The 26,837-nt window shown below is 43.8% G+C and overlaps 2 protein-coding genes and 1 long non-coding RNA gene across 4 annotated transcripts; 2 read left to right on the top strand and 1 right to left on the bottom strand.

Moving 5' to 3' along the window:
* Positions 1 to 621: 621 nt before the first annotated feature.
* LOC109905391 (coatomer subunit delta-like) lies at positions 622 to 11,694 on the top strand. The gene is made up of 10 exons (XM_020502739.2): positions 622 to 967; positions 2,178 to 2,441; positions 2,695 to 2,874; positions 2,981 to 3,186; positions 6,319 to 6,480; positions 6,628 to 6,793; positions 9,258 to 9,405; positions 9,543 to 9,651; positions 9,908 to 10,112; positions 10,250 to 11,694. Exons 1-10 carry the CDS (start codon positions 965 to 967, stop codon positions 10,337 to 10,339), a joined length of 1,533 nt encoding a protein of 510 aa, XP_020358328.1. The 5' UTR covers positions 622 to 964; the 3' UTR covers positions 10,340 to 11,694.
* Positions 11,695 to 18,416: 6,722 nt separating this feature from the next.
* Positions 18,417 to 26,436, top strand: LOC109905392 (latexin-like). Of its 2 annotated transcripts, none has more exons than XM_031790445.1 (8): positions 18,417 to 18,539; positions 20,154 to 20,321; positions 24,228 to 24,392; positions 24,838 to 24,900; positions 25,150 to 25,324; positions 25,408 to 25,544; positions 25,811 to 25,873; positions 25,971 to 26,436. In XM_031790445.1, exons 2-8 carry the CDS (start codon positions 20,169 to 20,171, stop codon positions 26,088 to 26,090), a joined length of 876 nt encoding a protein of 291 aa, XP_031646305.1. In that variant the 5' UTR covers positions 18,417 to 18,539; positions 20,154 to 20,168; the 3' UTR covers positions 26,091 to 26,436. The 2 variants fall into 2 exon arrangements, with proteins under 2 accessions (XP_031646305.1, XP_020358329.2); XM_020502740.2 differs by lacking the exon at positions 18,417 to 18,539 and adding an exon at positions 18,968 to 19,393.
* Positions 21,983 to 23,858, bottom strand: LOC109904760 (uncharacterized). Its single transcript, XR_004203082.1, has 4 exons — positions 23,493 to 23,858; positions 23,104 to 23,156; positions 22,805 to 22,965; positions 21,983 to 22,682 (listed from the first exon to the last, which is right to left on the bottom strand). It is a non-coding gene; the product is annotated as an uncharacterized LOC109904760 (long non-coding RNA).
* Positions 26,437 to 26,837: the final 401 nt, after the last annotated feature.

Raw genomic sequence — 26,837 nt, forward strand, 5'->3', positions numbered from 1 at the left:
TTTAGAGTGCTAATAGTTGGCAGGGCAACTTTCCTTTTCCTCAACTTGTATTACCACATCAAATAATTGAATGTTGGTAGTCCATGAATTACCTCACGGACCAGTACAGTAGGTGGCGGTGTATGCATTTACAAGTTGGATGCGATCCAAAGAGTTTTATAACTAAACCAAGGTAGTCATTTCCAATGGGAACAAGTGCGTCATCGTGGGAAGAACAAGTAAGGAGGTGGGCAGAAACAAGCATGAGCTAGTGAGATCCTATTGGCGCGTTCTAGCATGTATCTGCATATTTCCGTTAGGGAACGTTTACTCTGTGAAGTGCACACGTGCAATAACTCAATTGCCCTTTGCACTCCTTCTAAATAACGCAATTTTTTAAAATACATGTTGTAAAGGGTAAAGTCTACAAAACTTACTCCACTCTGTTCATAACAGATTTTAGTGTTGGGAACATAAAACTGTGTTGAGCTCAAATGTTTCATCGATGAGAAAATGTGCAGAATCTCGGCCCAAATCCACCTGGTTTCATCTTCTCCCACTGCTGGCCAGTGGGCTTCCTCTCACTACCATATTTGGTAGTGAGATGAAACGAGAAGCGGATGCTTCACATTTCTACATCCGGTGAAATATCGGTCTCGTTCTATCTGTGCTCGATCTCTTTGGTTCAAGCACACATCGCGCAACTTTTGACGTTCTGAAGTTTTCTACGACAAAGCGAACGAGTGGTTTATCAAGGAAGCAACTCCGCTGGTTGGAGACGTGGCTCTGCTTGGCTGCCATATTGAAGTAACTCACAGTGAAGCACTACAAGCAACAAGCAGTTTAGCTAGCTATCCAACTATATTTTCTTTCTAAAAGCGCTTTAGATTTACTGGAACTCGACTGAGCAAACACCAACGGAGATTGAAGATCGTTTTACTAACCATCTGAGATTAAAGATCGTTTTCCTAAAGAAAGACCAACAATGGTGAGCACAGTCACATTTTAAGTCTTCATCTTTTCCGCTTAGCTTAATCATAACAACAAACGTTAGCTTGCTATCATTAGCTAGCCCCTTGGCACAATGAATTGAGAAGCAAATCAAACTTCACTTGACAAACAACCACAAAGGTAGCCACTCAAGGTTATTTGCTAACTTATTAACTATATAATGATACTATTACTTAGCAGCGTTGTAATGTAATGTAACGTATCGATGTTAGTAAGCTAGCTAAGTTAACTAGCTAACGTTACCACAAATGTCAGCTACTAGTGCTTGGTGACAGTTCAGTTAGCTAACGCTAGCTGGCTAAGTTTACTAGCTAACTAGGTAGCTAGCTAGCTACAATTTAACTAAGTTAGCTAGATTGATCTTTACATTTCACTGGTTGTCTACTGTTGGCTGTCTGCTAACTGTGTTAAGCTATGTTGGCTGGTAACGTTAAATACTTGGCCTTGGTAGGTTAGTTAACTAACTAGCTAACATTAGTTATCGTGATATGTCAACCAATGGATCTTGGCTGTATGACATTGTGATTGATTTGCATTGCGTAATCTAGTAAATTTAAGTCTAGTAAATTAAGTAATTTGGATCAATGCGTTTTCGTGCCTTGGTCCTGGTATTCTGTGATGGTAAGTGATTTTTCACATATAGCAAATTGCAGCCAGCATAGGGTGGGCATATCTTTACACTTGTTTACACACTGAACTTCACTGGGGTCAGAACGCAATCATGGTTACACCATGAAGCTTGTGTGAGATATGGGTCAGAAAACGTACCTCAATGCAGGGATGGGATATGCCACTGTACTCCAAATTTGACCTTTACACCCTGATAGATCAAGAAAATTGAAATACTGCTTTTTTCCCCCCTGGGAAACTACCCTTTTGTCCTCATGCTAGCTAGCCTTAGCATATCCCGTCCCTGCATTGAGGTATGTTTTCCGACCCATATCATACGCTGGTTTCACGGTGTCTTAATGTAACTATGATTGCTTTCTGACCCCAGTGCAGCTCAGTGTGTAAACAAGCTTAACGATAGGGTCGGAATCTGCTTTCTAAGTAAATTGGCACATAACTACCTTTCTTGGCCCACATATTTGTACCACAAATGGTTACCCTGTCTATCACTTTGTCATCCATTAATGGAGACATCCCACTTATTAATGGATGTTTGTGATTCTCTCTGATCGCTGCAGGTGCTTTTGGCAGCGGCGGTGTGCACCAAGGCAGGCAAAGCCATCGTGTCACGGCAGTTTGTGGAGATGACCCGGACGCGTGTCGAGGGCCTGCTGGCTGCTTTCCCCAAGCTCATGGGCTTGGGCAAGCAGCACACGTTTGTGGAGACGGAGAGCGTGCGTTACGTCTACCAGCCGTTGGACAAGCTCTACATGGTGCTGGTCACCACCAAGAACAGCAACATCCTGGAAGACCTGGAGACGCTGCGGCTCTTCTCACGCGTGGTACGATCCGACACATCTTTATTGGTCCATTACACAGAGATTTTGCAGCCATAGTATCCAGGACCCACACACACACACGACAGGCTGGGAGCAGCACAAGGGATAACCCTACGCTATAGCAGCCCATTGCTGCTTACGAGTTCAGAGTTTATCCATCTCACCAATAACTTCAAATGGGATCATATCCCTCTAGAACGGTATTATGACTTTTGGTTTGATATGGAAGCATTCAATTGTGTTTTTCTGTTTTCAGATCCCAGAGTACTGCCGTGTGCTGGAGGAAGGGGAAATCTCAGACCACTGTTTTGATCTGATATTCGCCTTCGACGAGATCGTTGCCCTGGGCTACAGGGAGAACGTCAACCTTGCCCAGATCCGCACCTTCACCGAGATGGACTCTCACGAGGAGAAGGTGTTCCGGGCAGTCAGAGAGGTGAGACACTTGTTGCTAAAACGCCCATAATGTCCAGAGGACGTGTGGCATTAGCTTATAGCAACCACGATTTAAACGTTCTTCCTCATCTGCTCGGGCCCCACAGACCCAGGAGCGAGAGGCCAAAGCAGAGATGCGGCGAAAGGCTAAAGAGCTGCAGCAGATCAGGCGAGACGCCGAGCGCTCGGGGAAGAAGGTGCCGGGCTTCGGCGGCTTCGGCAGTGCCGGGATGAGCAGCATGTCCTCCGGGTCCATCATCACAGACACCATCATCGAACCCGAGAAACCCAAGATGGCTACCGTCCCAGTCAGGTACGGAAATGACGGAATTTCGGTGTTGAATTTGATTGTGTGTATAATTGTCTTAGACTGTGCTCCAATACACAGTGATTGGCAGTTAGGGCCCAGTTTGTCCTGATAATGTGACCAGGGTGGGACATTTTATTTTTGGTCCAACAGCCACTGTGGCAGTTAGATGATAAAATTGACCAGCCACCTCTTTTGTGTTGTTTCTAAAACAAGAAATGTATTCATAGTAAGAAGTAATGTGGTATATTGCTCCATTCAATTTCATTTTTGTGACCTAAGTCTTTTAACCGATGTATGTTAAAAGCAATCATTTAGTTAAAATAGTGAAACAAATAAACTGTTCTACAACTGAACATCAACAAAGTGCCTGCCCTGCCACAAAATGCTGAGTGAAACGGCATATTTATTGTTATTAGTTCAGAGCTCTGACACTGCCATTTTTTACAAAGAGTACATAAGTTGATATTTATGAGAACACAAATAAATTGAGCACAATTAAAATATGTGAGTGTTTTAATGATAAGACATGACATAAAGTTTATGAATAAAATGGTTTTTTGAGTGTGTAACCCAGACACATTTGAGTCATTAGGTGAGACAAATGTTCAGCTGCCTCTTCAAGGGGGGCCATTACCATGGTAACTGTTATTGAGAATCTCTGCATCTGCGTTAGCAACAGGCAGTTGCAGCAAAATAATGTTGGAAAAACAACTTGGCGTTTGAACAAAAATGATGTAACTAGACAAACACTTTAGTAGCCTTTCGTCAATTCGACCAACTTCTACCAGCCACCAATGTTGAAAGACATTCTTTCCCGCCAATGCCCAAAATTCTGCCCGCAAATGGCGGGTGTTCATTTCTCACCCTGAACGTGTCCTGACTAGGGCTGTTGCGGTGACCATGTTACAGCCACACCGGAGGTCAACGAGTCATGAAGGCAGTCAAATTCCACATGACCATTTAGTCACGGTAATTAGGCTTCTCCAAGCTCTGATGCTGGTCATCAGCCGCCTACCAAACTTGCTAACAGCCTGGTACTCAGCACTCTTTTGTCCCTCCAATCACTCTGACATCAATGCAAATGTATTCAAAAATCTAATCAAACAGTTAATGAGAGCCCATCAGCTCATGTTGTGCAACATTTCTATAGGCTATGCAAATAGGGAAAAAACAGTGTGATGGCTGCTAATAAAAAGAAGAGGATCCCATCAGCTTTCTATAAGCTAGGCCTATTATTGATTTGTCAACTTTCCTAATATTAAGCACATTGCTTATATTTAGATCAGGAGTATGGCCTAGCTGGCTGCCATGAAAATAAACCACTGGGAAATGCGTCGTCTGTTTGCTATTTAAGCGCAAAGATGACGTATTTATTCCCCGCTGCCCCTGTTTCGATACAGGTGCATGTTAATGGTCCATTCTAACAAATATCACACACATTATTATTTAGTATATGTAAAGACGAGATTAAACCAAGAATAGTCTGATGGGTGACAATATTAGCCCATCACTTGTGAATGATGCTCAGCATAAGAAACAATGCCTTTGCCTTTTTTTGCTGCCTTCCTTCGAACCATGGTCGCACACCTTATGTAGCCTAGTCTATAGGCCTAAATGTTTTAATAAGGTTTGTATCACAAGTAAAGTGGCCAAGTAACGTCTTAAAAATTAAGCACATTAATCCGCTTTACAAGGGGTGTAGAGCCTAACTGGCATATATAAGCAGCGCATGAGTTTCAAGTTTGGTGAAGTTAATTTTCACCATAAAAATTCACCTTTGTAATAATAGCATTACATGCATAATTACATTTTTCGGTCACTTTTGATAATGGTGTTTTCCCGGGAAACATTTGCGCCTTTAGCCTACTACCATGCGCACATTGCTGTGCTTATAATGTGAAGAAATAGCCTAATAGTTTATCAACATTTTAAGCTAAATGTTCTGATCTGTTGTGTCAGCCACATTGCATAAAACATTTTTTTTTTAAGCTAGTGGTTGTATTATTTTGGGATCTATCGCATTCCATAACTGTCCCAGACTGTTTGGAATACTTATTTCTTGCACAAAATAGGTCGACGTTTGTACTGTGGGATAGTAGATTGACTTTGGCTAGTGTTTTTGCTGTTCGTTAGGCCTACTCATCTTGTTGGCTGACGAAAAGTAAATGTGGACAGTTCATCCAATATCTTCAATATGCATCTCGGAATTGGATAAAAGCGTGTGCAGTTGCGTCCCCGATGTCTGTCTTCACTTGTAGCCTGTGAGAGAGAGCCAACCGCGAGCCATGTGAGTGAGAGACGCTTTGGATTGCGCAGCACACTCTGGGAGCAGGGTACAACGCACTGGTCCGGGCCTTTTTTTAAAGGAATGGATTTTTTGGGGGTGCGTTACGGCCATAAAAGGGGATGCCTCCGTGAAATTCGAGGCATTATCAAGTGCTTGGGAAATTGTGAATTCGACTTTTGCGCAAAAAAAACAAAGCAGAGCTCATGCCTTTCAAGCAACTTTTTTCAAATCATCATTAGTCTCATCCTGCAGCCTTACAATGTATTAAAAATAAAAACATATAGCCCAACCTTTGTAGAACAACTAAAGTTACATGAATAACTCTAAATTAAGCATATAGGAGTACCTATTTCTTTGTTAACCGCTCAACACAGAATAGTGTGCGCGCTCCCTCAAATCGTTTTGGAGAAAATATCATATATTTTATTTAGCTTTGTTCAATTGTATTCTTCATACTATAAAATAATGCCATGGAATTCTAAGCAAATCTTGTCTGCTAAATTAACTAGTGTAGCCCACAGCCATTTGGCATAGCCACATAAGTACCTTTTCTTCTGAAATAGACTGCATTTTCTTCATGTCATACTTCTTTAGACCTGTCTAATATAATACTGGATTTATTGGGAAGGTGTAGTAGGCAATATTACATGGATTTATTAGACTTTTTAAAAATGGCTTATTAATAGGTGGAAGCCAGGAGATCCTAAATGTGTTTGTTAATTAACGGTCAATTACTGTGAGACCGATGGTTATTTGCTGACAATTTCGGGAAAGCCCTAGACCTGACCTTGAAAAACTCTGGGCCACAGATACAGAGGCTGGTACTGATGATCGTGTGTCTCCCACAGGCCGACCGGATCCAGCAAAGCCCTCAAGCTGGGCGCCAGGGGGAAAGAGGTGGACAACTTTGTGGACAAGCTCAGGGGGGAGGGGGAGACCATCACGTCCAACACAGGGAAAAGGCCTTCGCTTGCGTCCAATGTCCTACCGCCACCAGTTAATGTGGAGAGGTACATTATTCCTCTTAAGTTTTAATCTTTGATAGTAAGCCAAGGTTTATCTTGCATTCAATGTCTGTGCATGTGCTTTACTATTGACATAATTCCCGTGTGTGATGATAAAACCTCAATCTTGACACCTGTGTATGTTTTCCTCAGTGTCCACATGAGAGTTGAGGAGAAGATCAGCCTGACCTGTGGACGTGACGGCGGTCTACAGAACATGGAGCTCCTAGGCATGATCACCCTGAGAGTGACCGACGACAAGGTCAGCCGCATCCGCCTGATGGTCAACAACTACGACAAGAAGGGAGTACAACTGCAGGTGAGATCCTGACTGACCCATGACCTTTTGTTTAAGACTCCTGGATGGTGTCCAGTAGGGCACAAAGTTGTGGAAAAATCCAGTGTTCTTATTTGACTAATAACCCCAGCACGATTACAAAATGTTTCTCCCCGTGTGCTCCTTCTGAACACGGCCCAATTTTTTCGAAGATTTCTGTAACAATTCATCCCATATGAGAGATATGTACTCTACCGGTCAAAAGTTTTAACACCTACTCATTCAAGGGTTTTTCTTATTTTTTAAAAACTATTTTCTACATTGTTGAATAATAGTGAAGTCGTCAAAACTATGAAATGAAATTACACATGTAATCGATTATGTAATAACCAAAAAGGTGTTAAACAAATCAAAATATCATTTGATATTTGATATTATTCTTCGCCTTGATGACAGCTTTGCACATTCTTGGCATTCTCTCAACCAACTTCATGAGGTGGTCACCTGTAATGCATTTTAATTAACAGGTGTGCTTTGATAAAAGTTCATTTGTGGAATTTATTGCCTTCTTAATGCGTTTAAGCCAATCAGTTGTGTTGTGACAAGGTAGGGGTGGTATACAGAAGAGAGCCCTATTTGGTAAAAGACCAAGTCCATGTTATGGCAACAGCTCAAATAATGCTTGGCTATGAAAAGCCAACTGACATTTACTCCCGAGGTGCTGACCTGTTGCACCCTCTACAACCACTGGGATTATTATTATTTGACACTGCTGGACATCTATGAACGTTTGAACATCTTGGCCATGTACTGTTATAATCTCAATCCGGCACAGCCAGAAGAGGACTGGCCCTATCCTCTCTAGGTTTCTTCCTAGGTTCCGCCCTTTCTAGGGAGTTTTTCCTAGCCACCGTGCTTCTACGTCTGCATTGCTTGCTGTTTGGGGTTTTAGGCTGGGTTTCTGCTGATGTAAGAAGGGCTTTATAAATATATTTGATTGAATAAGCAAAGAGAAATGACAGTCCAGTACTTTAAGACGAGAAGGTAAGTCAATGCAGTCTATCACAGTGCCATCCGTTTTGTCACTAAAGCACCTTATACTACCCACCACTGCGACTTGTATGCTCTAGTCGGCTGGCCCTCGCTACATATTCGTCGCCAGACCCACTGGCTCCAGGTCATCTACAAGTCTATGCTAGGTAAAGCTCCGCCTTATCTCAGCTCACTGGTCACGATGGCAACACCCATCCGTAGCACGCGCTCCAGCAGGTGTATCTCACTGATCATCCCTAAAGCCAACACCTCATTTGGCCGCCTTTCGTTCCAGTACTCTGCTGCCTGTGACTGGAACGAATTGCAAAAATCGCTGAAGTTGGAGACTTTCATCTCCCTCACCAACTTCAAACATCAGCTATCTGAGCAGCTAACCGATCGCTGCAGCTGTACATAGTCTATTGGTAAATAGCCCACCCTTTTCACCTACCTCATCCCCGTACTGTTTTTATTTATTTACTTTTCTGCTCTTCTGCACACCAATATCTCTACCTGTACATGACCATCTGATCTTTTATCACTCCAGTGTTAATCTGCAAAATTGTAATTATTTGCCTACCTCCTCATGCCTTTTGCACACATTGTATATAGACCCCCCCTTCGTTTTCTACTGTGTTATTGACTTGTTAATTGTTTACTCCATGTGTAACTCTTTGTTGTATGCTCACACTGCTATGCTTTATCTTGGCCAGGTCGCAGTTGCAAATGAGAACTTGTTCTCAACTAGCCTACCTGGTTAAATAAAGGTGAAATAAATAAAAAATAAATAAAAATGTGGAACATTTCCAGAACTTTGAAAGTTTCTTCAAGTGCAGTTGCAAAAACCACCAAGCGCTATGATGAAACTGGCTCTCATAAGGACCGCCACAGGACAGGAAGACCCAGAGTTACCTCTGCTGCTGAGGATACGTTCGAGTTACCAGCCTCATATTTCAGCCCAAATGGATGCTTCAGAGTTCAAGTAACAGGCACACGTCAACATGAACTGTTCAGAGGAGACTGCATGAATCAGACCTTCATGGTTGAATTGGTTTCTTTGCAGCAAAAGGCAAAGGGTGGCTTCTTTATTATCATTTTTTATTTCACCTTTATTTAACCAGGTAGACTAGTTGAGAACAAGTTCTCATTTATAACTGCGACCTGGCCAAGATAAAACAAAGCAGTGAGACACAAACAACACAGAGTTACGCATGGAATAAACAGTCAATAATACAATAGAAAAAAAGTATATATACAGTGTGTGTAAATGAGGTAGGATAAGGGAGGTGAAGAAGAAATCTCAAACATTTTTTTGTTACTACATGATTCCATATGTGTTGTTTCATAGTTTTGATGTATTCACTATTCTACAACATGGAAAATAGTAAAGAAAAAAAGTAGGTGTTCTAAAACTTTTGCCCAGGTAATGTATGTCCACTGTGTTGGAATTTATTGTCTCTCCCCTGGTATTTAGACACATCCCAACGTAGATAAGAAGCTCTTCACTTCAGACTCTGTGATTGGTCTGAAGAACCCTGAGAAGTCTTTCCCCCTCGACAACGACGTGGGGGTGCTGAAGTGGAGGCTCCAAAGCACAGACGATGCCCTCATACCTCTAACCAGTGAGTCTCATTCCAATGCCTTTCTCCACCCGTCGTCCTGCCGGCACCATCTTCGATCTGCAATTACTGTGGTAGGATTTATTCAGTGTTAACGACAGTCTATTTTTAAATGTCATTGTGCCTCGTTTTGCCTGTAGTAAACTGCTGGCCTTCAGAGAGCGCTACTGGCTGCGACGTGAACATAGAATATGAACTGCAGGAGGAGAGCCTTGAACTGAACGACGTAGTTATTGCTATCCCAATACCGTGAGTACATGGGTGATTTAAAAATGACGTTTCTTGTAATGTGTTGACTGTATAACAACCTTGCAGGGTTTTCTTTTGGCCGGTTTCCCAGAGACCGATTTTTAAGAATAGCCCTGGAATAAGAAGTATGGGTAATGGAGTTTCTCCATTGAGCTGGTTTTTAGTAGAAGACTATGGTTCATTTGTGACCAGGTAAACCAGCCTAAAGTTTGATGGTTGCGTTGTTTACAGTATATGGTTGTATTTCCTGGTGCAGATCTGGAGTTGGGGCACCCGTGGTTGGAGACGTGGACGGAGAGTATAAGCACGACAGCAGACGGAACGTTCTAGAGTGGAGCCTACCCGTCATAGATGCCAAAAACAAAAGCGGCAGCCTGGAGTTCAGTGTCGCCGGGCAACCCAGCGACTTCTTCCCCGTCAACGTGTCCTTTGTGTCCAAACGCAATTACTGCGACATACAGGCAAGTTTCATCTTTTTTTTACGTCGAAGCTGACTAACTATGGACGTTTAGGCCTACGGTCAATGATGGAACACAATGCTCTTGCGATCCCTGCATTTCACTCGTTACATTGATTCTTTCCCCTCCTATTCCCTCAGGTTGCCAAAGTGACTCACGTAGAAGGAGACGCACCAGTGAAATTCTCTTTAGAAACTTCGTTCCTCGTCGACAAATACGAGATCCTGTAAAAAACAAAATATATACGTCAAAGCTCCAGAGAAGACAAAATAAATACTCGCCTGCCTGCCCGCCTGTGGAACATTTTGAGACTGTACACATCAACAGGATCCAGCCCTTCAAAAGCCCTTCCCGCGGTGGAGCGCAGTATTGGTGTATTTATGTTTGTATGATAGAGAAAAAGATCTACAGTGTGTGTATATATAGAGTTCAATTTAACGTGCAGCGAAACATGCTGTTATTCGCAGAGGAGAGGCGGGAAGTCAAAACACGGTGACTAAAGGGGCAGCAGGGAAGGGAGATGGGTGGTGCTCTTGGTTAAGTGGTGGGGTAGGAACCATACTAGCTACAGACAGGCATCAGGGACATGTTCACTAGAACACAAAACGGGAAAAGATTTGCACTGTTTTGCAACAGAAAACAAAAATATATATTTTCTCATTTTGATTTTTCTCATATAAGTCCAGGTAGTCCCTCCCTGATTCAGTCAGTTTTCTTCCATTTGGAGCCTAATGAACATGACCCTGTTGTGTTGGCTGAGGAGCTAGTCGGTATTCAGCTGGTTCATCTTCCCTGCTATTGAGGTTGAGTAATTAAAATCATCCCCACCTCCAAAAGAGTCATGCATCCTCTACCAGAGACATTTTGTATTTTATACATTGGACCAGATTTAGAAGAAAGTGGGACTGCCTAGGTGGTCTTTCATGTTTTTGTTTCATAACTGCAGGTTCACCGCAAATCCATTTTAATGGCACCTGTTTACCCACTAAAGGCATTTTTTTTTCTCATTAGATTGATTAATCTCAATATGTAGCTTTAGGTATTGGCTGTGGTATTGAGAAACTGTTAAGATGGAAAAGCGTAAGCAGCCAATTCACAAGGCAAACCACTGCGTTTGTGGCTATAGAAGTTCTCGAAAAGTAATCGTTTAAAAGCTCCATAGCAAGCTCGCCGTTGACTATTTACAAACGTATCAGTCATTGAAAAGGAAGAGCCGACCAATATACTGTGGTTCATATCAAACAACCATCAATAGAGGGAATACTTTGGTCCTACTGCGAGGAGGACTCTCCTGCCAGTGACACCACCTCCCTCTGATGACTCCAGTCATTTACTCCCATAATGAACGGATGATCTTTAAAATCCACTTAATCAAAAGGACAACATGTAGTGGTTTCATATGTTTTGGTTTTGATGTTTTGTTTGTATTCCCAGAATTTCAATGCGGTTGGTTGGATAATGGGGTTTGAAGATGGCTAGATGGGACATTTTATCTGTAAAGAAATACAGATGGGGAATCATAACATTCCAGTATAAAATGTGAAGCAAAAAATCTTTAATTGATTAAAGTGTATTATTCAACTTGGCGGTCTTGATTTTTTTGGTAGTTAATGCATTGCAATGACGTTAAAGACCGGTTGGTTGTTCAGCAACAAAACTGATGCTTGCGCAACTATGGGGCAAAACTAAGGTTATGTACGTAACCAAGGTTATGTACGTAACCATGGTTATGTGAGCTACATGGATCACTACAATATATTGGTATCACTCTACAGCTGAGGGATACATCCGAGGTGAGGATTTACAGAGTTACTCCCATCTACCTGTGTCGCGGCTGGGGTCCACCCCTATATATAGACCCCATGGCCACGACACATGTTCTCTACATCATTTTTGAGGCTCTTCTAGCACCGTAGAGGATTAGAGTGATCCATATAGCTCACATAATCATGGTTACATACGTAACCTCCGTTATGTTTCCTTACATTGGAATACCCGTACCAGATTTTGTCGGTGCTAGAGGGATCTGGCCAGCCAGCGGCGAAGTCCCAGCGTGGGGCTGTCAGTGGAAGGGGTGTCCAGGCACAGTCCCCGGAAGGGGAGGCAATGCCCAGGACCGCTGAACCAACCGCAGAAGGACGTGACACATTTACCCGATTAGTACCTAGCAAAGGTGCAAGAGGAAGCCCAGCTGGGCGCAATAAAGATATCAGCGAGGGCACTCCTCTCAGTAGAGCCCAGGACGCAGCCACACCTCGTGTTGAGTGTGCCACCACAGACCCCACCACTGGCCTGCCAGCCAGGCGGTATGCTGTCGTAATTGTGTCATGATCCCGTGAGAGAGCCTCTGCTTTGATAACCCAGCCCCCAGGAGACTCACCATAGTAGACAAAGAGCTGGTCTGTTCTCACTGACCGTGTCCGCTCCACATAGGCAGCCAGTGCCCGCACAGCATGCAGGCGCGAGGCCCAGACTCCCCCGCTTCTGCCGGGGGGTCGTAAGCAGACAGGATAAAAGGGATGTTCACATGCCTGTCTGACAGAACCTTCGAGGGGAATGAAGGGTTAATGCTTCAGTATTTTATCCTAAGAAGCTGGCCAGACACAAAAAAAGAGTATGCCCATGCTGGTGAGGGACTACTGGACATATAGAGACAAACTCACAATGCAGGAAGAGGTCGACAACAAAGGCGACAGGGTGGTAGTGCTAGAAACTCGACTCCTAATGATTCTCGTATCCATGCAGGGCACTCTGGGGTCGAAGCCAGTGTCAGGAAAGACTCAGTATTCTGGCCCAACATGCACCCAAGAAATTAAACATTTTGTGGCTGTGTGCAGTATATGTAAAGCTAATCTACCTAAGCAGCAATAGGAAACGCTGCAGCCACATGACGTACAGTTGAAGTCGGAAGTTTACATACTACTTTGGCTGGAGTCATTATAATTCATTTTTTCAACCAATCCACACATTTCTTCTTAAACTATAGTTTTGGCAAGTCGGTTAGGACATCTACTTTGTGCATGACACTAGTAATTTTTCCAACAATTGTTTACAGACAGATTATTTCACTTATAATTCACTGTATCACAATTCAAGTGGGTCAGAAGTTTACATACACTAAGTTGACTGTGCCTTTAAACAGTTTGGAAAATCCAGAAAATTATGTCATGGCTTTAGAAGCCTCTGATAGGCTAATTGACAACATTTGAGTCAATTGGAGGTGTACCTGTGGATGTATTTCAAGGCCTACCTTCAAACTCAGTGCCTCTTTGCTTGACATCATGGGAAAATCAAAAGAAATCAGCCAAGAAATAAAAATATTGGCGACCTCCACAAGCCTGGTTCATCCTTGGGAGCAATTTCCAAACGCCTGAAGGTACCACGTACATCTGTACAAACAATAGTACGCAAGTATTAACACCATGGGACCACGCAGCCATCATACCGCTCAGGAAGGAGACTCATTCTGTCTCATAGAGATGAATGTACTTTGGTGCGAAAAGTGCAAATCAATCCCAGAACAACCGCAAAGGACCTTGTGAAGATGCTGGAGGAAACAGATACAAAAGTATCTATATCCACAGTAAAACGAGTCCTATATCGACAACCTGAAAGGCCGCTCAGCAAGGAAGAAGCAACTGCTCCAAAACCGCCATAAAAAAGCCAGACTGCGTTTTGCAACTGCACATGGGGACAAAGATCATACATTTTGGAGAAATGTCCTCTGGTCTGATGAAACAAAAATAGAACTGTTTGGCCATAATGACCATCGTTATGTTTGGAGGAAAAAGTGTGATGCTTGCAAGCCGAAGAACACCATCCCAACCGTGAAGCACGGTGGTGGCAGCATCATGTTGTGGGGATGCTTTGCTGCAGGAGGGACTGGTGCACTTCACAAAATAGATGGCATCATGAGGAAAGAAAATTATGTGAATATAATGAGGCAACATCTCAAGACATCAGTCAGGAAGTTACAGCTTGGTCGCAAATGGGTCTTCCAAATGGACAATGACCCCAAGCATACTTCCAAAGTTGTGGCAAAATGGCTTAAGGACAACAAAGTCAAGGTATTGGAGTGGCCATCACAAAGTCCTGACCTCAATCCTATAGACAATTTGAGGGCAGAACTGAAAAAGCGTGTCCGAGCAAGGAGGCCTACAAACCTGACTCAGTTACACCAGCTCTGTCAGGAGGAATGGGCCAAAATTCACCTAACTTATTGTGGGAAGCTTGTGGAAGGCTACCCAAAACGTTTAACCCAAGTTAAACAATTTAAAGGCAATGCTACCAAATACTAATTGAGTGTATGTAAACTTTTGACACATTGGGAATGTGATGAAAGAAATTACATCTGAAATAAATAATTCTCTCTACTATTATTCTGACATCTCACATTCTCAAAATAAACTGGTGATCCTAACTGACCTAAGACAGGGAATTTTTACTAAGATGAAATGTTAGCAACTGTGAAACACTGAGTTTAAATGTATTTGGCTAAGGTGTATGTAAACTTCCGACATCAACTGTATCAACATGTCCTTGGTCTAAAGTGGGAATGGTTCTGTTCATAGTCAAGAACGTTCCTTTTCAGGGCCTCCCCAGTGGCGCAGCACATTGCAGTGCTTGAGGCGTCACTACAGACCCGGGTTTGATTCCGGGCTGTGTCATAGCCGGCCGCGACCGGGAGACCAATGAGGTGCGCACAATTGGCCCAGCGTTGTCTGGGTTAGGAGAGGTTTTCACCGGCCGGGATGTCCTTGTCCCATCGCGCTCTAGTGATTCCTCTGGCGGGCCGGGCGCATGCACGCTGACACGGTTGCCAATTGTACAGTGTTTCCTCCGACACATTGGTGCGACTGGCTCCCAGAAGAAGCAGTGCGGCTTGGTAGGGTCGCGTTTCGGAGGACGCATGGCTCTCGACCTTCACCTCTCCCGAGTCTGTACCGGAGTTGCAGCGATGGGACAAGACTGTAAGTACCAATTGGGGAGAAAAGTGTATGTAAGCTTCTGACACATTGCGAATGTGATGGGTAGCCTTACAACATTTTATTGAACGTTCCTTTTCAGATTATGATTGACACAACAGCCACTTGCATCATCGACTGTTGTAAACAGCAGTTTAGCAGATATGGCATACCTGACGGTGGTGTAGTTACGGATAATGAATACGAGTCTGCTATTTTCACTGCTGACTCGCCTAACCATTACTCTGACTGGGATAGGGTGAAGAGGTCACATGATGGAACTCCCAGGCTTTTGAAAAAAAAGCAAAGTCTTGACTCGGATAATTGGCCCCTGTTCAGTCAAGTCAAAACATTGCTTTTTTTTGCAAATGCCCGGGACTTCCATCATGTGACCTCGTCACCCTACCACAGTCCGAGTAATGGTTAGGCAGAGTCAGCAGTGAAACAGCAAAGACTCTCATCACAAAGGCTATGCAGGAAGGCACAGATGTGTGGCAAGCCATTTTGCCGTGTATAAACACTCCCACAGAGGGCTTCGGCAGCAGTCCTGTACAGCGCTGAATGTCTCTGTTGCCAAAAACTGCCCAGCTCCTCGCACCAAAGGTCATTAGGGATGTTCAGGCACACAAACTTGCATGTCAGGACAAGTCAAAACATTACCATGACAATAATGCAAAAAATTCTGCCTGTAATTAAACAAGGCCAAGCTGTCAGAGTGCTTCTGGCACCTCAAGCCAAGTACAGTGCCTTGTGAAAGTATTCGGCCCCCTTGAACTTTGCGACCTTTTGCCACATTTCAGGCTTCAAACATAAAGATATAAAACTGTATTTTTTTGTGTAGAATCAACAACAAGTGGGACACAATCATGAAGTGGAACGACATTTATTGGATATTTCAAACTTTTTTAACAAATCAAAAACTGAAAAATTGGGAGTGCAAAATTATTCAGCCCCCTTAAGTTAATACTTTGTAGCGCCACCTTTTGCTGCGATTACAGCTGTAAGTCGCTTGGGGTATGTCTCTATCAGTTTTGCACATCGAGAGACTGACATTTTTTCCCATTCCTCCTTGCAAAACAGCTCGAGCTCAGTGAGGTTGGATGGAGAGCATTTGTGAACAGCAATTTTCAGTTCTTTCCACAGATTCTCGATTGGATTCAGGTCTGGACTTTGACTTGGCCATTCTAACACCTGGATATGTTTATTTTTGAACCATTCCATTGTAGATTTTGCTTTATGTTTTGGATCATTGTCTTGTTGGAAGACAAATCTCCGTCCCAGTCTCAGGTCTTTTGCAGACTCCATCAGGTTTTCTTCCAGAATGGTCCTGTATTTGGCTCCATCCATCTTCCCATCAATTTGAACCATCTTCCCTGTCCCTGCTGAAGAAAAGCAGGCCCAAACCATGATGCTGTCACCACCATGTTTGACAGTGGGGATGGTGTGTTCAGGGTGATGAGCTGTGTTGCTTTTACACCAAACATAATGTTTTGGATTGTTGCCAAAAAGTTCAATTTTGGTTTCATCTGACCGGAGCACCTTCTTCCACATGTTTGGTGTGTCTCCCAGGTGGCTTGTGGCAAACTTTAAACGACACTTTTTATGGATATCTTTAAGAAATGGCTTTCTTCTTGCCACTCTTCCATAAAGGCCAGATTTGTGCAATATACGACTGATTGTTGTCCTATGGACAGAGTCTCCCACCTCAGCTGTAGATCTCTGCAGTTCATCCAGAGTGATCATGGGCCTCTTGGCTGCATCTCTGATCAGTCTTCTCCTTGTATGAGCTGAGGGACGGCCAGGTCTTGGTAGATTTTCAGTGGTCTGATACTCCTTCCATTTCAATATTATCGCTTGCACAGTACTCCTAGGGATGTTTAAAGCTTGGGAAATCTTTTTGTATCCAAATCCGGCTTTAAACTTCTTCACAACAGTATCTCGGACCTGCCTGGTGTGTTCCTTGTTCTTCATGATGCTCTCTGCGCTTTTAACGGACCTCTGAGACTATCACAGTGCAGGTGCATTTATACGGAGACTTGATTACACACAGGTGGATTGTATTTATCATCATTAGTCATTTAGGTCAACATTGGATCATTCAGAGATCCTCACTGAACTTCTGGAGAGAGTTTGCTGCACTGAAAGTAAAGGGGCTGAATAATTTTGCACGGCCAATTTTTCAGTTTTTGATTTGTTAAAAAAGTTTGAAATATCCAATAAATGTCGTTCCACTTCATGATTGTGTCCCACTTGTTGTTGATTCTTCACAAAAAATACAGTTTTATATCTTTATGTTTGAAGCCTGAAATGTGGCAAAAGGTCGCAAAGTTCAAGGGAGCCGAATACTTTCGCAAGGCACTGTATGTCACATGGATTCTTGGCACATCAGCGCAAGGTCATGTGAAGTGGAAGTAAAAGGCCGAAAGTATCGAAGGAACCATGGGAAGAATATCCTCTGGATGGTGTGGGCAGGACACACGAGGAGAAGGGGAAGACCCCGCCAGGTCAGTTATCTCTGCTGACCGTGCCTCCACAATTTCAGGAGGATGTGGAAGAGGAAGGAGAGGCTCCCAGAGGTGCCAGGAGAAGCCCTGAGGATCCAAGAGGTGCCCAACGTACCAGTGCGCCACACCAGGACAAGGGCTAACATAAGACCCTTCAGAGATTTTTTTATATTTTTTATTTCACCTTTATTTAACCAGGTAGGCAAGTTGAGAACACCTTTATTTAACCAGGTAGGCAAGTTGAGAACACCTTTATTTAACCAGGTAGGCAAGTTGAGAACACCTTTATTTAACCAGGTAGGCAAGTTGAGAACACCTTTATTTAACCAGGTAGGCAAGTTGAGAACACCTTTATTTAACCAGGTAGGCAAGTTGAGAACACCTTTATTTAACCAGGTAGGCAAGTTGAGAACAAGTTCTCATTTACAATTGCGACCTGGCCAAGATAAAGCAAAGCAGGTCGACACATACAACAACACAGAGTTACATATGGAGTAAAACAAACAGAAAGTCAATAATACAGTAGAAAAATAAGTCTATATACAATGTGAGCAAGTGAGGTGAGATAAGGGAGGTAAAGGCAAAAAAAAGCCATGGTGGCGAAGTAAATAAAATATAGTAAGTAAAACACTGGAATGGTAGATTTGCAGTGGAAGAATGTGCAAAGTAGAGATAGAAATAATGGGGTGCAAAGGAGCTAAATAAATATATAAATACAGTTGGGGAAGAGGAAGTTGTTTGGGCTAAATTATAGATTGGCTATGTACAGGTGCAGTAATCTGTGAGCTGCTCTGACAGCTGGTGCTTAAAGCTAGTGAGGGAGATAAGTGTTTCCAGTTTCAGAGATTTTTGTAGTTCGTTCCAGTCATTGGCAGCAGAGAACTGGAAGGAGAGGTCGGCCAAAGGAAGAATTGGTTTTGGGGGTGCCCAGAGAGATATACCTGCTGGAGAGCGTGCTGCAGGTGGGTGCTGCTATGGTGACCAGCGAGCTGATATAAGGGGGGACTTTACCTAGCACGGTCTTATAGATGACCTGGAGCCAGTGGGTTTGGCGACGAGTATGAAGCGAGGGCCAGCCAACGAGAGCGTACAGGTCGCAGTGGTGTGTAGTATATGTGGCTTTGGTGACAAAACGGATTGCACTGTGAGAGACTGCATCCAATTTGTTGAGTAGGGTATTGAGTAGGTGAGAGGGGGGGGAGAAAGGAAAAGGGTGTTGATGTTAATAGGTATTTTCAATGTGGTATTAAAATGGTATGAGGTGCTCGAGAATTCTATATGAAAAGGAAGAAGTTCAGATAATGGGCATAATGTCAACCCAGAGATGGCGCTAGTGGGGCACCTATCTAGGATAAACAGGTGCATTATGAGTGTCTGATTAGGATCTCATGACCTGTAACCCCTGACTAAATGATTACGTTTGCAGTTTATCGAACCCTCTGACGTGAGCTATTCACACACATCTTAACACCAATGTTATTGGATTTTTGTTCAGGCTTAAAAAGCCAAACACATGCCATTCTGGTGAATATCCAAATGCTACCCACCCTCGGGTGTTTTTCAAAGCGAGTTTGCTAATCGGCATCTCACAGCCCTGGATGAGCCAATGTTTTAGATGCGGTCATCAGCAAAACAGTGACGCATACACCATCGAACAACAGGTTGACGTCAAGCGGGGTTCCCAAATACGAATGGGGCAATACAAGGCATCCATATTGCCATAATATCACCATCCCAAAACTAAATCAATTATGTGAACAGAAAAGGCTAAGTGGAACGCGCAACTCGTTCATTCTGCAGAACAAGTGGCTTATTGGTGAGTGTTGCCTAATCATTTTAAGTAAATTTGCCATGTTGCCTACTCATGTTAACTATATTTGCCATTGCTAAAGCAACTTAAGTTGTCCTAATGGTCCTCTCTTTGTAGATATCTCTGACACTAGCATCTCTTTGTCTTTTTTTGTAGCTTTTTTTTGTTTGCGCCTTTGTATGCCATGATATGGCGTTGTGTGTATATATGAAATACAAACAGCCAAGGTCGTGCATGAGCACTGAGGCTGATAAGAATTTGTATTTATCAATGGTTATCTCCTCCTGGCGTGCTTATGACGCTCGTACAATTGTTTGATAAATCACACTTTTTCTATGCGTGCGAACATTCTAAATTCCGTTTTTAAGTAGTGTTTTAGAATGGTTTCTATGCTGTATTAATAAATGAGGCCCCTTCTCTTTAAAAAGCTTTCGCATTAAAAGGGCATTATCATTTTCACAATTTCATATTGTTATTGAGACCTAATAGTGTGAAATATCACGTTTGACTGCACTCCCTTTTAAATAAATCACTTTTCTGGGGGACTGCTCTACTCAGTGTTACATGTGTAGGCCTAGATGAGACCAGAAGAGCAGTTTGTTTAGATAAATGCCAAGATAACAGAACAGGCAGCAGAGCTGGACAGTGTCAGTTTCCTCTCACTCCCACCCTCTCTTACGTAACCCTGAATTGGGTGCCTATTTACACTCAGCTTGCCTTCCTTAGGACTCCGCAATCCTCTTTGGCATTAGTTTTCTGTTCTCAGATCTTAGTGTGGAGTATGGGCTGGACGCTGCTTATCCTTCTGGTTGTTCTGACCGTGGTCCACGGGAACCCGACCGTGATGGTCAGAACTGGGTCAGGACCAACAGTGGGGTTCGATCAACACCCAAACAGTGTTCCTCTGGGAGAGGACATACAGACCACTACAGAGGTGAGTGAGCTACAAACCCCTAGAATCCTCTATTCTGAGAGGAAGCACATCAGCATAGCCTCGGGAGACTTGCTGTATAGGCCTATATAACATGGAGAATGAGTCTCCAGTTTGTTTTGCTTGAAAATACTGGTTTGACTTAACTTTGTCCAGCTTCTTGCTGTGATGCACATTGGATAGTATTTCACAACCCGAGTTGTGCTTTCCAGTCGACTCCGGGTTAGATCAAATTCAGGCATCCTAAAATGAACACATCAACCACATAACCATCTGCTAAGTAAATGAAGGAACAATGACACCCTGGTGAAATGGTAGTATTAGGTCAATCTTATTTTATCATCATTACAACATATGCTGTACATAGTACAAAACCAGTTAATATACATGCCCAAGTTGAAGTCCAAACTTTGAACTTGCCTCAAGTCTTCATAAAAACTGCTAGGCTGTGGGACAAGGCTGTTTGCTGGAGAGCAAAGGCTGAATGGAAATAGTCATAATAAATACTTGAGGACAGTGTGTGGGGGGGGTGAATCAAGGGAATACACTTGGTCATCTCTGATCATTTGTAGCATTTTGAATGCACATACGATATAATAAACCCACCTTATTTTAATATCCCGTTTATTTAACTAGGCAAGTTAAGAACAAATTCTTATTTACGATGATGGCCAAACCCTAAAACGGATGACGCTGGGCCAATTGTGCGCCGGCCTATTGGACTCCCAATCGTGGCCAGGTTGTGATACAGCCTGGAATCGAACCAGGGTCTGTAGTGAGGCCTTAGAACGCTGCGCCACTCAGGAGCCCTTGGCGAGGCAGAGTATGTTTACAGTTGATTGAGCACTGTGTAGGTTTGTGTGCATCTGTCAAGCATTCCATTTCAGTACTGTAATGTTATTTTTTAAGGGGGTAGATGAGCTTTAATACTGCAGATAGACTGTAGCTTTCATCAATGTGATTGTCTGCATCATTTCCAATTCCCCATTTTCTTTATACATACACACATACATACCAGTCAAAAGTATGGATACACCTACTCATTCAATGGTTTTTCTTTATTTTTACTATTTTCTACATTGACAAAGATAAAACTATGAAATAACACATGGAATCATGTAGTAACCAAAAAAAGTGTTAAACAAGTAAATGTATTTGTTTATCAGATTCTTTAAAGTAGCCACCCTTTGCCTTGATGACAGCTTTGCACACACTAAGCATTCTCTCAACCAGCTTCACCTGGAATGCTTCGCCACCAGTCTTGGAGTTCCCCCATATGCTGAGCACTTGAAGGCTGCTTTTCGTTTACTCTGTGGTCCAACTCATCCCAAACAATCTCAATTGGGTTGAGGTCGGGTGATTGTGGAGGCCAGGTCATCTGATGCAGCACTCCATCACTCTCCTTTTTGGTCAAATAGCCCTTACACTGCCTGGAGGTGTGTTTTGGGTCATTGTCCTGTTGAAAAACAAATGATAGTCCCACTAAGCGCAAACCAGATTGGATGGCGTATCGCTGCAGAATGCTGTGGTAGCCATGCTGGTTAAGTGTGCCTTGAATTCTAAATAAATCACGGACAGTGTAACCAGCAAAGCACCAAATATAAAAGTAACACTTTTTTTTGTTACTACATCATTCCACATGTGCTATTTCATAGTTTTGATGTCTTCACTATTATTCCACAATATAGTAAAAATAAAACCCTTGAATGAGTAGTACTATATACATTTTATGGACACAGTCTATTTTTACAATAGTTCTATTTAGTTTGTTTTTACTCCTGTCCTTCCTCTACCCTCAACCTCCCCCATCTATTTCTGATGTCCATCCGGTTAGATTTTTATTTGCCATTTCTTTCAAACTGTGCTCTTTCACAAAAGTTCTTAACCTATATACGTTTTATCCACACCGTAAGTTTTACATGAGTTATATTGTTATTAGTCCCAACCTTCAGCTCCATTCAAACCCTCTGTAATGTGTTTACAATTCATTGATTGTGTGTGTTGTCCAGCCTCAGTTCTTCCACTTCCCCTTCTTGGCAGGCAGCTGTCCTGTTGATGAGCTCCTCCTGAGTGCCAGGCAGCCATGGCTGGTATCTGCTATACACCAGGGTGTACTCTCCTTTCCCCTGGACACAACACTCCCCCCACATCAGTTCTCCAGAAAGGATCATAGACTGAGCAACAACTTTAGTCCAAATAAATTAACAGAAAAAAATAGCAAATACAAACTCAATTCAATATCACTGAGAGTGCATGGCTTGATATCTTGGCCATTTTTATGACTTCTTGACATCCGACTAGAGGAGCCAGCGCCTTACAGGACTGGAGCTCTGTGGCGTAACCAAACATGTCATTCAGTGGAATCTGGGGAGAGGAAATGGCGATTGACCATCAAATACACAGTGACTGGGCAGACGTTTAACCTATCCTGTCTTAGCAGAAAGAAAAGGGCATAGGAAGTATGAGTAGGACAGAGCTGCACTCACATCAGCACACAGCGTAAAGTAGCCCTCTGCCCCAACCTGCCCACTGATAACCCCATGGCGATGGTTGACCCCGGCGATGACTGTCCCTTGGAACTCATCGGGCGCCACAATTTCTACTGACATGATTGGCTCCAGCACGGCAACGTTGGCCTTCTCCATGGCTACCAAGAGGGGGACATGGATGGAAGGAGAGAGGAGACATTCAGTAGGTTTGTCAAAAAGCTGAGAAGCACGGAAAAGGTATAGAGGGAAAAATATGCGAGAACAATGGGGGTGTATTCTGGTTAGTTGACACCCACCTTGTTTAAGAGCCCGAGATCTTGTGACCAGTCAAGAGGGCCTTTCTGAATCACTGCAGGAGAGAAGGGATGTGATGGAGAAAGAGTGACAGTGGTGGGCAAACTACGACCCGCAGGCCCATTAAATCTGGCCCACGGGAGGTTTGAGTAAAGAAAATAGAAATTATAATGGACCTATATATTCAAATGAATGCCCTTTCTGTAGCCCACAAATTGATTTGACAAACTAAATCGGTCAAAATACAAATCTGTGGCCCTCTTGAATTTTTCAATCCCGATGTGGCCCTCAAGTCAAAAAGTTTACCCACTCTTGCGGTATGAGATTAGAGGTCTACTAGAATTTCAACCTGAATAAGATACAGGATTTTTATAATCGTAATTACACTTACTGAAGGGCCTATGTGATTCAGACTACAGCCAGGCATGCACACCTTCTCAACAGCCGGCACAAACTGTTTGGGGATGTTGGTTCCAACAGTCTGGTCTTCAAACTCTACTTTTGCGTAGTTTTCTTGGTCCAGAGGTTCAAGAAATCCTATCACTTTACCGTACTGCCCAGAACCACCAGACTGCTTCTTATGGGTGAAGACAAACCTGCAGAGACAAGCACATAGCCAAAATCAGTAACTAAGTTAGAGGATTTTCATTAAAGCATTGGTAGGTAAAGAACTGCCATAGTTGCCAAAACGATCAATTCACATTAACATAGACAAACAAAGTAGCTGTATGGTCATTTGCCATGCTTTTATGTTAGTGAAGAGAAGGGAAATGTGGCCTGTCTCTTTTAAAGGGCGGTACTAACTGAATTATTGGCTTGGGAGGAAGCAGGAAGTTCTCCCACTGCATGTGGCTGTTTCTCCAGCTGTCTAACCGCAACAGCCTCAACGGGCAGAGTTACAGCCTTTTCAGGCACACTTTCTTCCTCTCTGACACTTCTACCCTCCCCTTACTCACTATAGTTCTCTGTATCCTCCCTCTTTCTCCTTATCTAGAACTAGGGCAGGACTCGACTCTCTGCACCAGCACACACAGAGGTCAAAGTCCCATCGTGGCAGACTGACTCTCCCTACCTGTCCTCACCCACCCTCTTTGCTCTCATTCCTCTTCTCTCCGGTGCGGATTAGGGGGAAAGCGAGGTGGTGGAGGAAGTGATGACGACTGGCGTGCTGAACCCGAGTCACTACCCTGCCCGCCGGGCAGCCACGGTGGTCCAACACTACCTGAACACCCGCTACGGCTCACCCTACAGGTGGATCTTTCTCAGCACAGTACACAGCGGCAGCGCAGAGGTAGGAGTGGAGGTGGAGGATCAGCATACCTTGGGGAGTGTGTTGGGCAAGGGGCAGTTAATATTGCAAGGCAAAGAAGGATCCTTGGAAAGGGATGGATAAGGGAGGTCTGTGCGCATAAAAAGTCAATTCTCAATACTGCATACAGTGGGGGATTTAAATTTAAATTTTACATTTTGTAACTAGGCAAGTCAGTTAAGAACATGTTCTTATTTTCAATGACGGCCTAGGAACAGTGGGTTAACTGCCTTGTTCAGGGGCAGGATGACAGATTTTTACCTTGTCAGTTCGATCTTCCAACCTTTCGGTTATTAGTCCAACGCTCTAACCACTAGGCTACCTGCCGCCCCACTTGAGGGGGCGACGGCTTTATGGAACATAGTTCTGTTTGCTTACATTTTGTCTTAAGTGGTTAATTTCTTCTCTCTCTCTCCCCGGCTGTCAGGATGTGGCAGAGATGGGGAGGAAGTATCAACTGGAGCTTACCATGCAAGAGATGATCAGTAACGTAAGATCCGATTCACATTCTCGGTGACACACTATTGCACAGAACAGCCGTGTGAATAAATACACGGTGTGTTAAGTAACCTTGTCTACACTGTCATGGTGATTAAACACCTGTGGTAGGTAAACACCCCCCCCCCCCCCCTCCCGTATCTTCCCCCTAACATGCCGCAACATCATTCCTTTCCCCAACTCTCCTTTCATATTCTCACATTCTCCTCAATTACCTCACACTTTCCTCTCCCTATAAAAGGTTTCGGGGCAGTGCTCTGCGGAGCTCTTCTTTCCAGGGGGAGAGGGGCAGAGTGCTCCCCAGGTCCAGGCCTCCTGTGAGGGACTGCATCAAAGCAACACCACGGCTCAGGAAGAGGCCTTCTACCAGCAACACAGAGCCAGCAATAACCTAGTGTCAGGAAACAATATACCAGGTAGATATAGAGCCACAAACACACACAACTGACCACCCCCCCCATCTCTCTTCTGACTGTGTCGTTTGTGGTTTCTTTGACAGACAGCTACGGTCACATGGAGCCCAGCATGAAGCCCTTCTGGCAACTGGGGGGCGTGGCCTCCAGTTTCATCATGCTGAGGGAGTCCAATGAGAGCACGCTTTACAACATGGCCCAGGTGGCCAACTTCACACAGCTGGTGAGCAGCCAACAGGTCGTTTCGACCGTACGTTACTGTGCAGTCGGGCATCAGATTGCTAGATCATATATGGTTAGCTGATACGTTAAACACCTATCCGGGCGTGGTATGATCAGGCATGCGTCTGATGTAGTCTTGAGAAGAACCTCAGTGTAACCATGGAGATATCTGCCCAAATTCCAAATGGACACTTAACTCCCCACCCATTCCTTTCCAACCGTCCTTCTCACACACTTGGTTCCCTGGTTCTGTCTGTCCCTCAACAGGAGACTGAGAAGGACCAGCTGAGGTTCAACTACCATGTCCTGCTGCACGAAATGATTTCCCAGGTAACTAAAACGTTCTGCCATCGGTCTTAACAGAACTCAGACGTCATGTTTGTTAATACAAAAGGTGCATTCGTTGTATGTGTGTGGTTACGCGCAGGAGATCATCCACTGGAAGCTGCTAGTCACCTGGTCCCCAGAACAGGGAGTTCAAGTCCTGCAGACTGAGCTGCAGCCAAAGTGCCACCACTGCGAGGCTCCTCCAAACACCACCAACTGAGATACACAGGGAAAAATGCTCCAGAGCCTTACTCAAGTGCTGTACTCTTCCCTGCAGTACATCTCTTTCTTAGGACTCGAAGGGTAAAAGCCACTTTCTACCTGCTTTGAAAAGCTGAGCTTTACACTACACACTTGTCTTGGCTTCAGTAATTATGTTTACCTTCACCACCACTACTGCTTCAGAGGAGGTGAGAGGGCACACGTCAATGGCCTTACTGCAGCACTGCTTTTACTGGTCAGCTTGTAAGACTCTTGATAACCTATAACAATGTGTTTCAACTTGTTGTTCATATATTCCATTGGCTCGCTTCACTTCGTCAATAAAGCCGTCGCTGTACACAATGTAATGCTTCTGAGAGTGGCTCATTTGGACATTTGTTTGCCGTGTGTTACGAGTGGTACTTACGGTTCCGCACTGGTCACGCTCTCCCTGAATGCTACCTTGGGCTTTCCCATCGCACAGGGGCAGTTATACTCCCTCTACAGAAAGACAGCGAGAGAAAATAAGGTCAGCTTGATTTACCACACCGAAATGCCATTGAAGGTTCTAGATGTTTGGAACTCGTAATACATTCTATTATCCTTCAGGACAACTTAGGACACTGTGGAAGAAAAAAATAAGATGAAGCCAAAACGCAAACGTTGCGGACAGAAGGATCTTCAGATCGCCGGAGAGTGGAGCACTAGACTAGTACCTGTGAGTAGATCTCCAGGTGCAGCTCTCCCATACCAGAGATGATAGTCT

The sequence above is a fragment of the Oncorhynchus kisutch genome, linkage group LG15 (assembly GCF_002021735.2).
Source record: "Oncorhynchus kisutch isolate 150728-3 linkage group LG15, Okis_V2, whole genome shotgun sequence".
NCBI lineage: Eukaryota > Metazoa > Chordata > Actinopteri > Salmoniformes > Salmonidae > Oncorhynchus > Oncorhynchus kisutch.

Excerpts from the sequence above, each read along its gene's own strand:
- LOC109905391 (XM_020502739.2), top strand. Across the intron at positions 2,442-2,694 it reads TGCGGCTCTTCTCACGCGTG|ATCCCAGAGTACTGCCGTGT; the intron begins GTACGATCCGAC and ends TTCTGTTTTCAG. Across the intron at positions 9,406-9,542 it reads TGCCCTCATACCTCTAACCA|TAAACTGCTGGCCTTCAGAG; the intron begins GTGAGTCTCATT and ends TTTTGCCTGTAG.
- LOC109905392 (XM_031790445.1), top strand. The coding sequence starts at position 20,169 with ATGGGCTGGACGCTGCTTATCCTTCTGGTTGTTCTGACCGTGGTCCAC. Across the intron at positions 24,901-25,149 it reads TGCAAGAGATGATCAGTAAC|GTTTCGGGGCAGTGCTCTGC; the intron begins GTAAGATCCGAT and ends TCCCTATAAAAG. Across the intron at positions 25,545-25,810 it reads TGGCCAACTTCACACAGCTG|GAGACTGAGAAGGACCAGCT; the intron begins GTGAGCAGCCAA and ends GTCCCTCAACAG.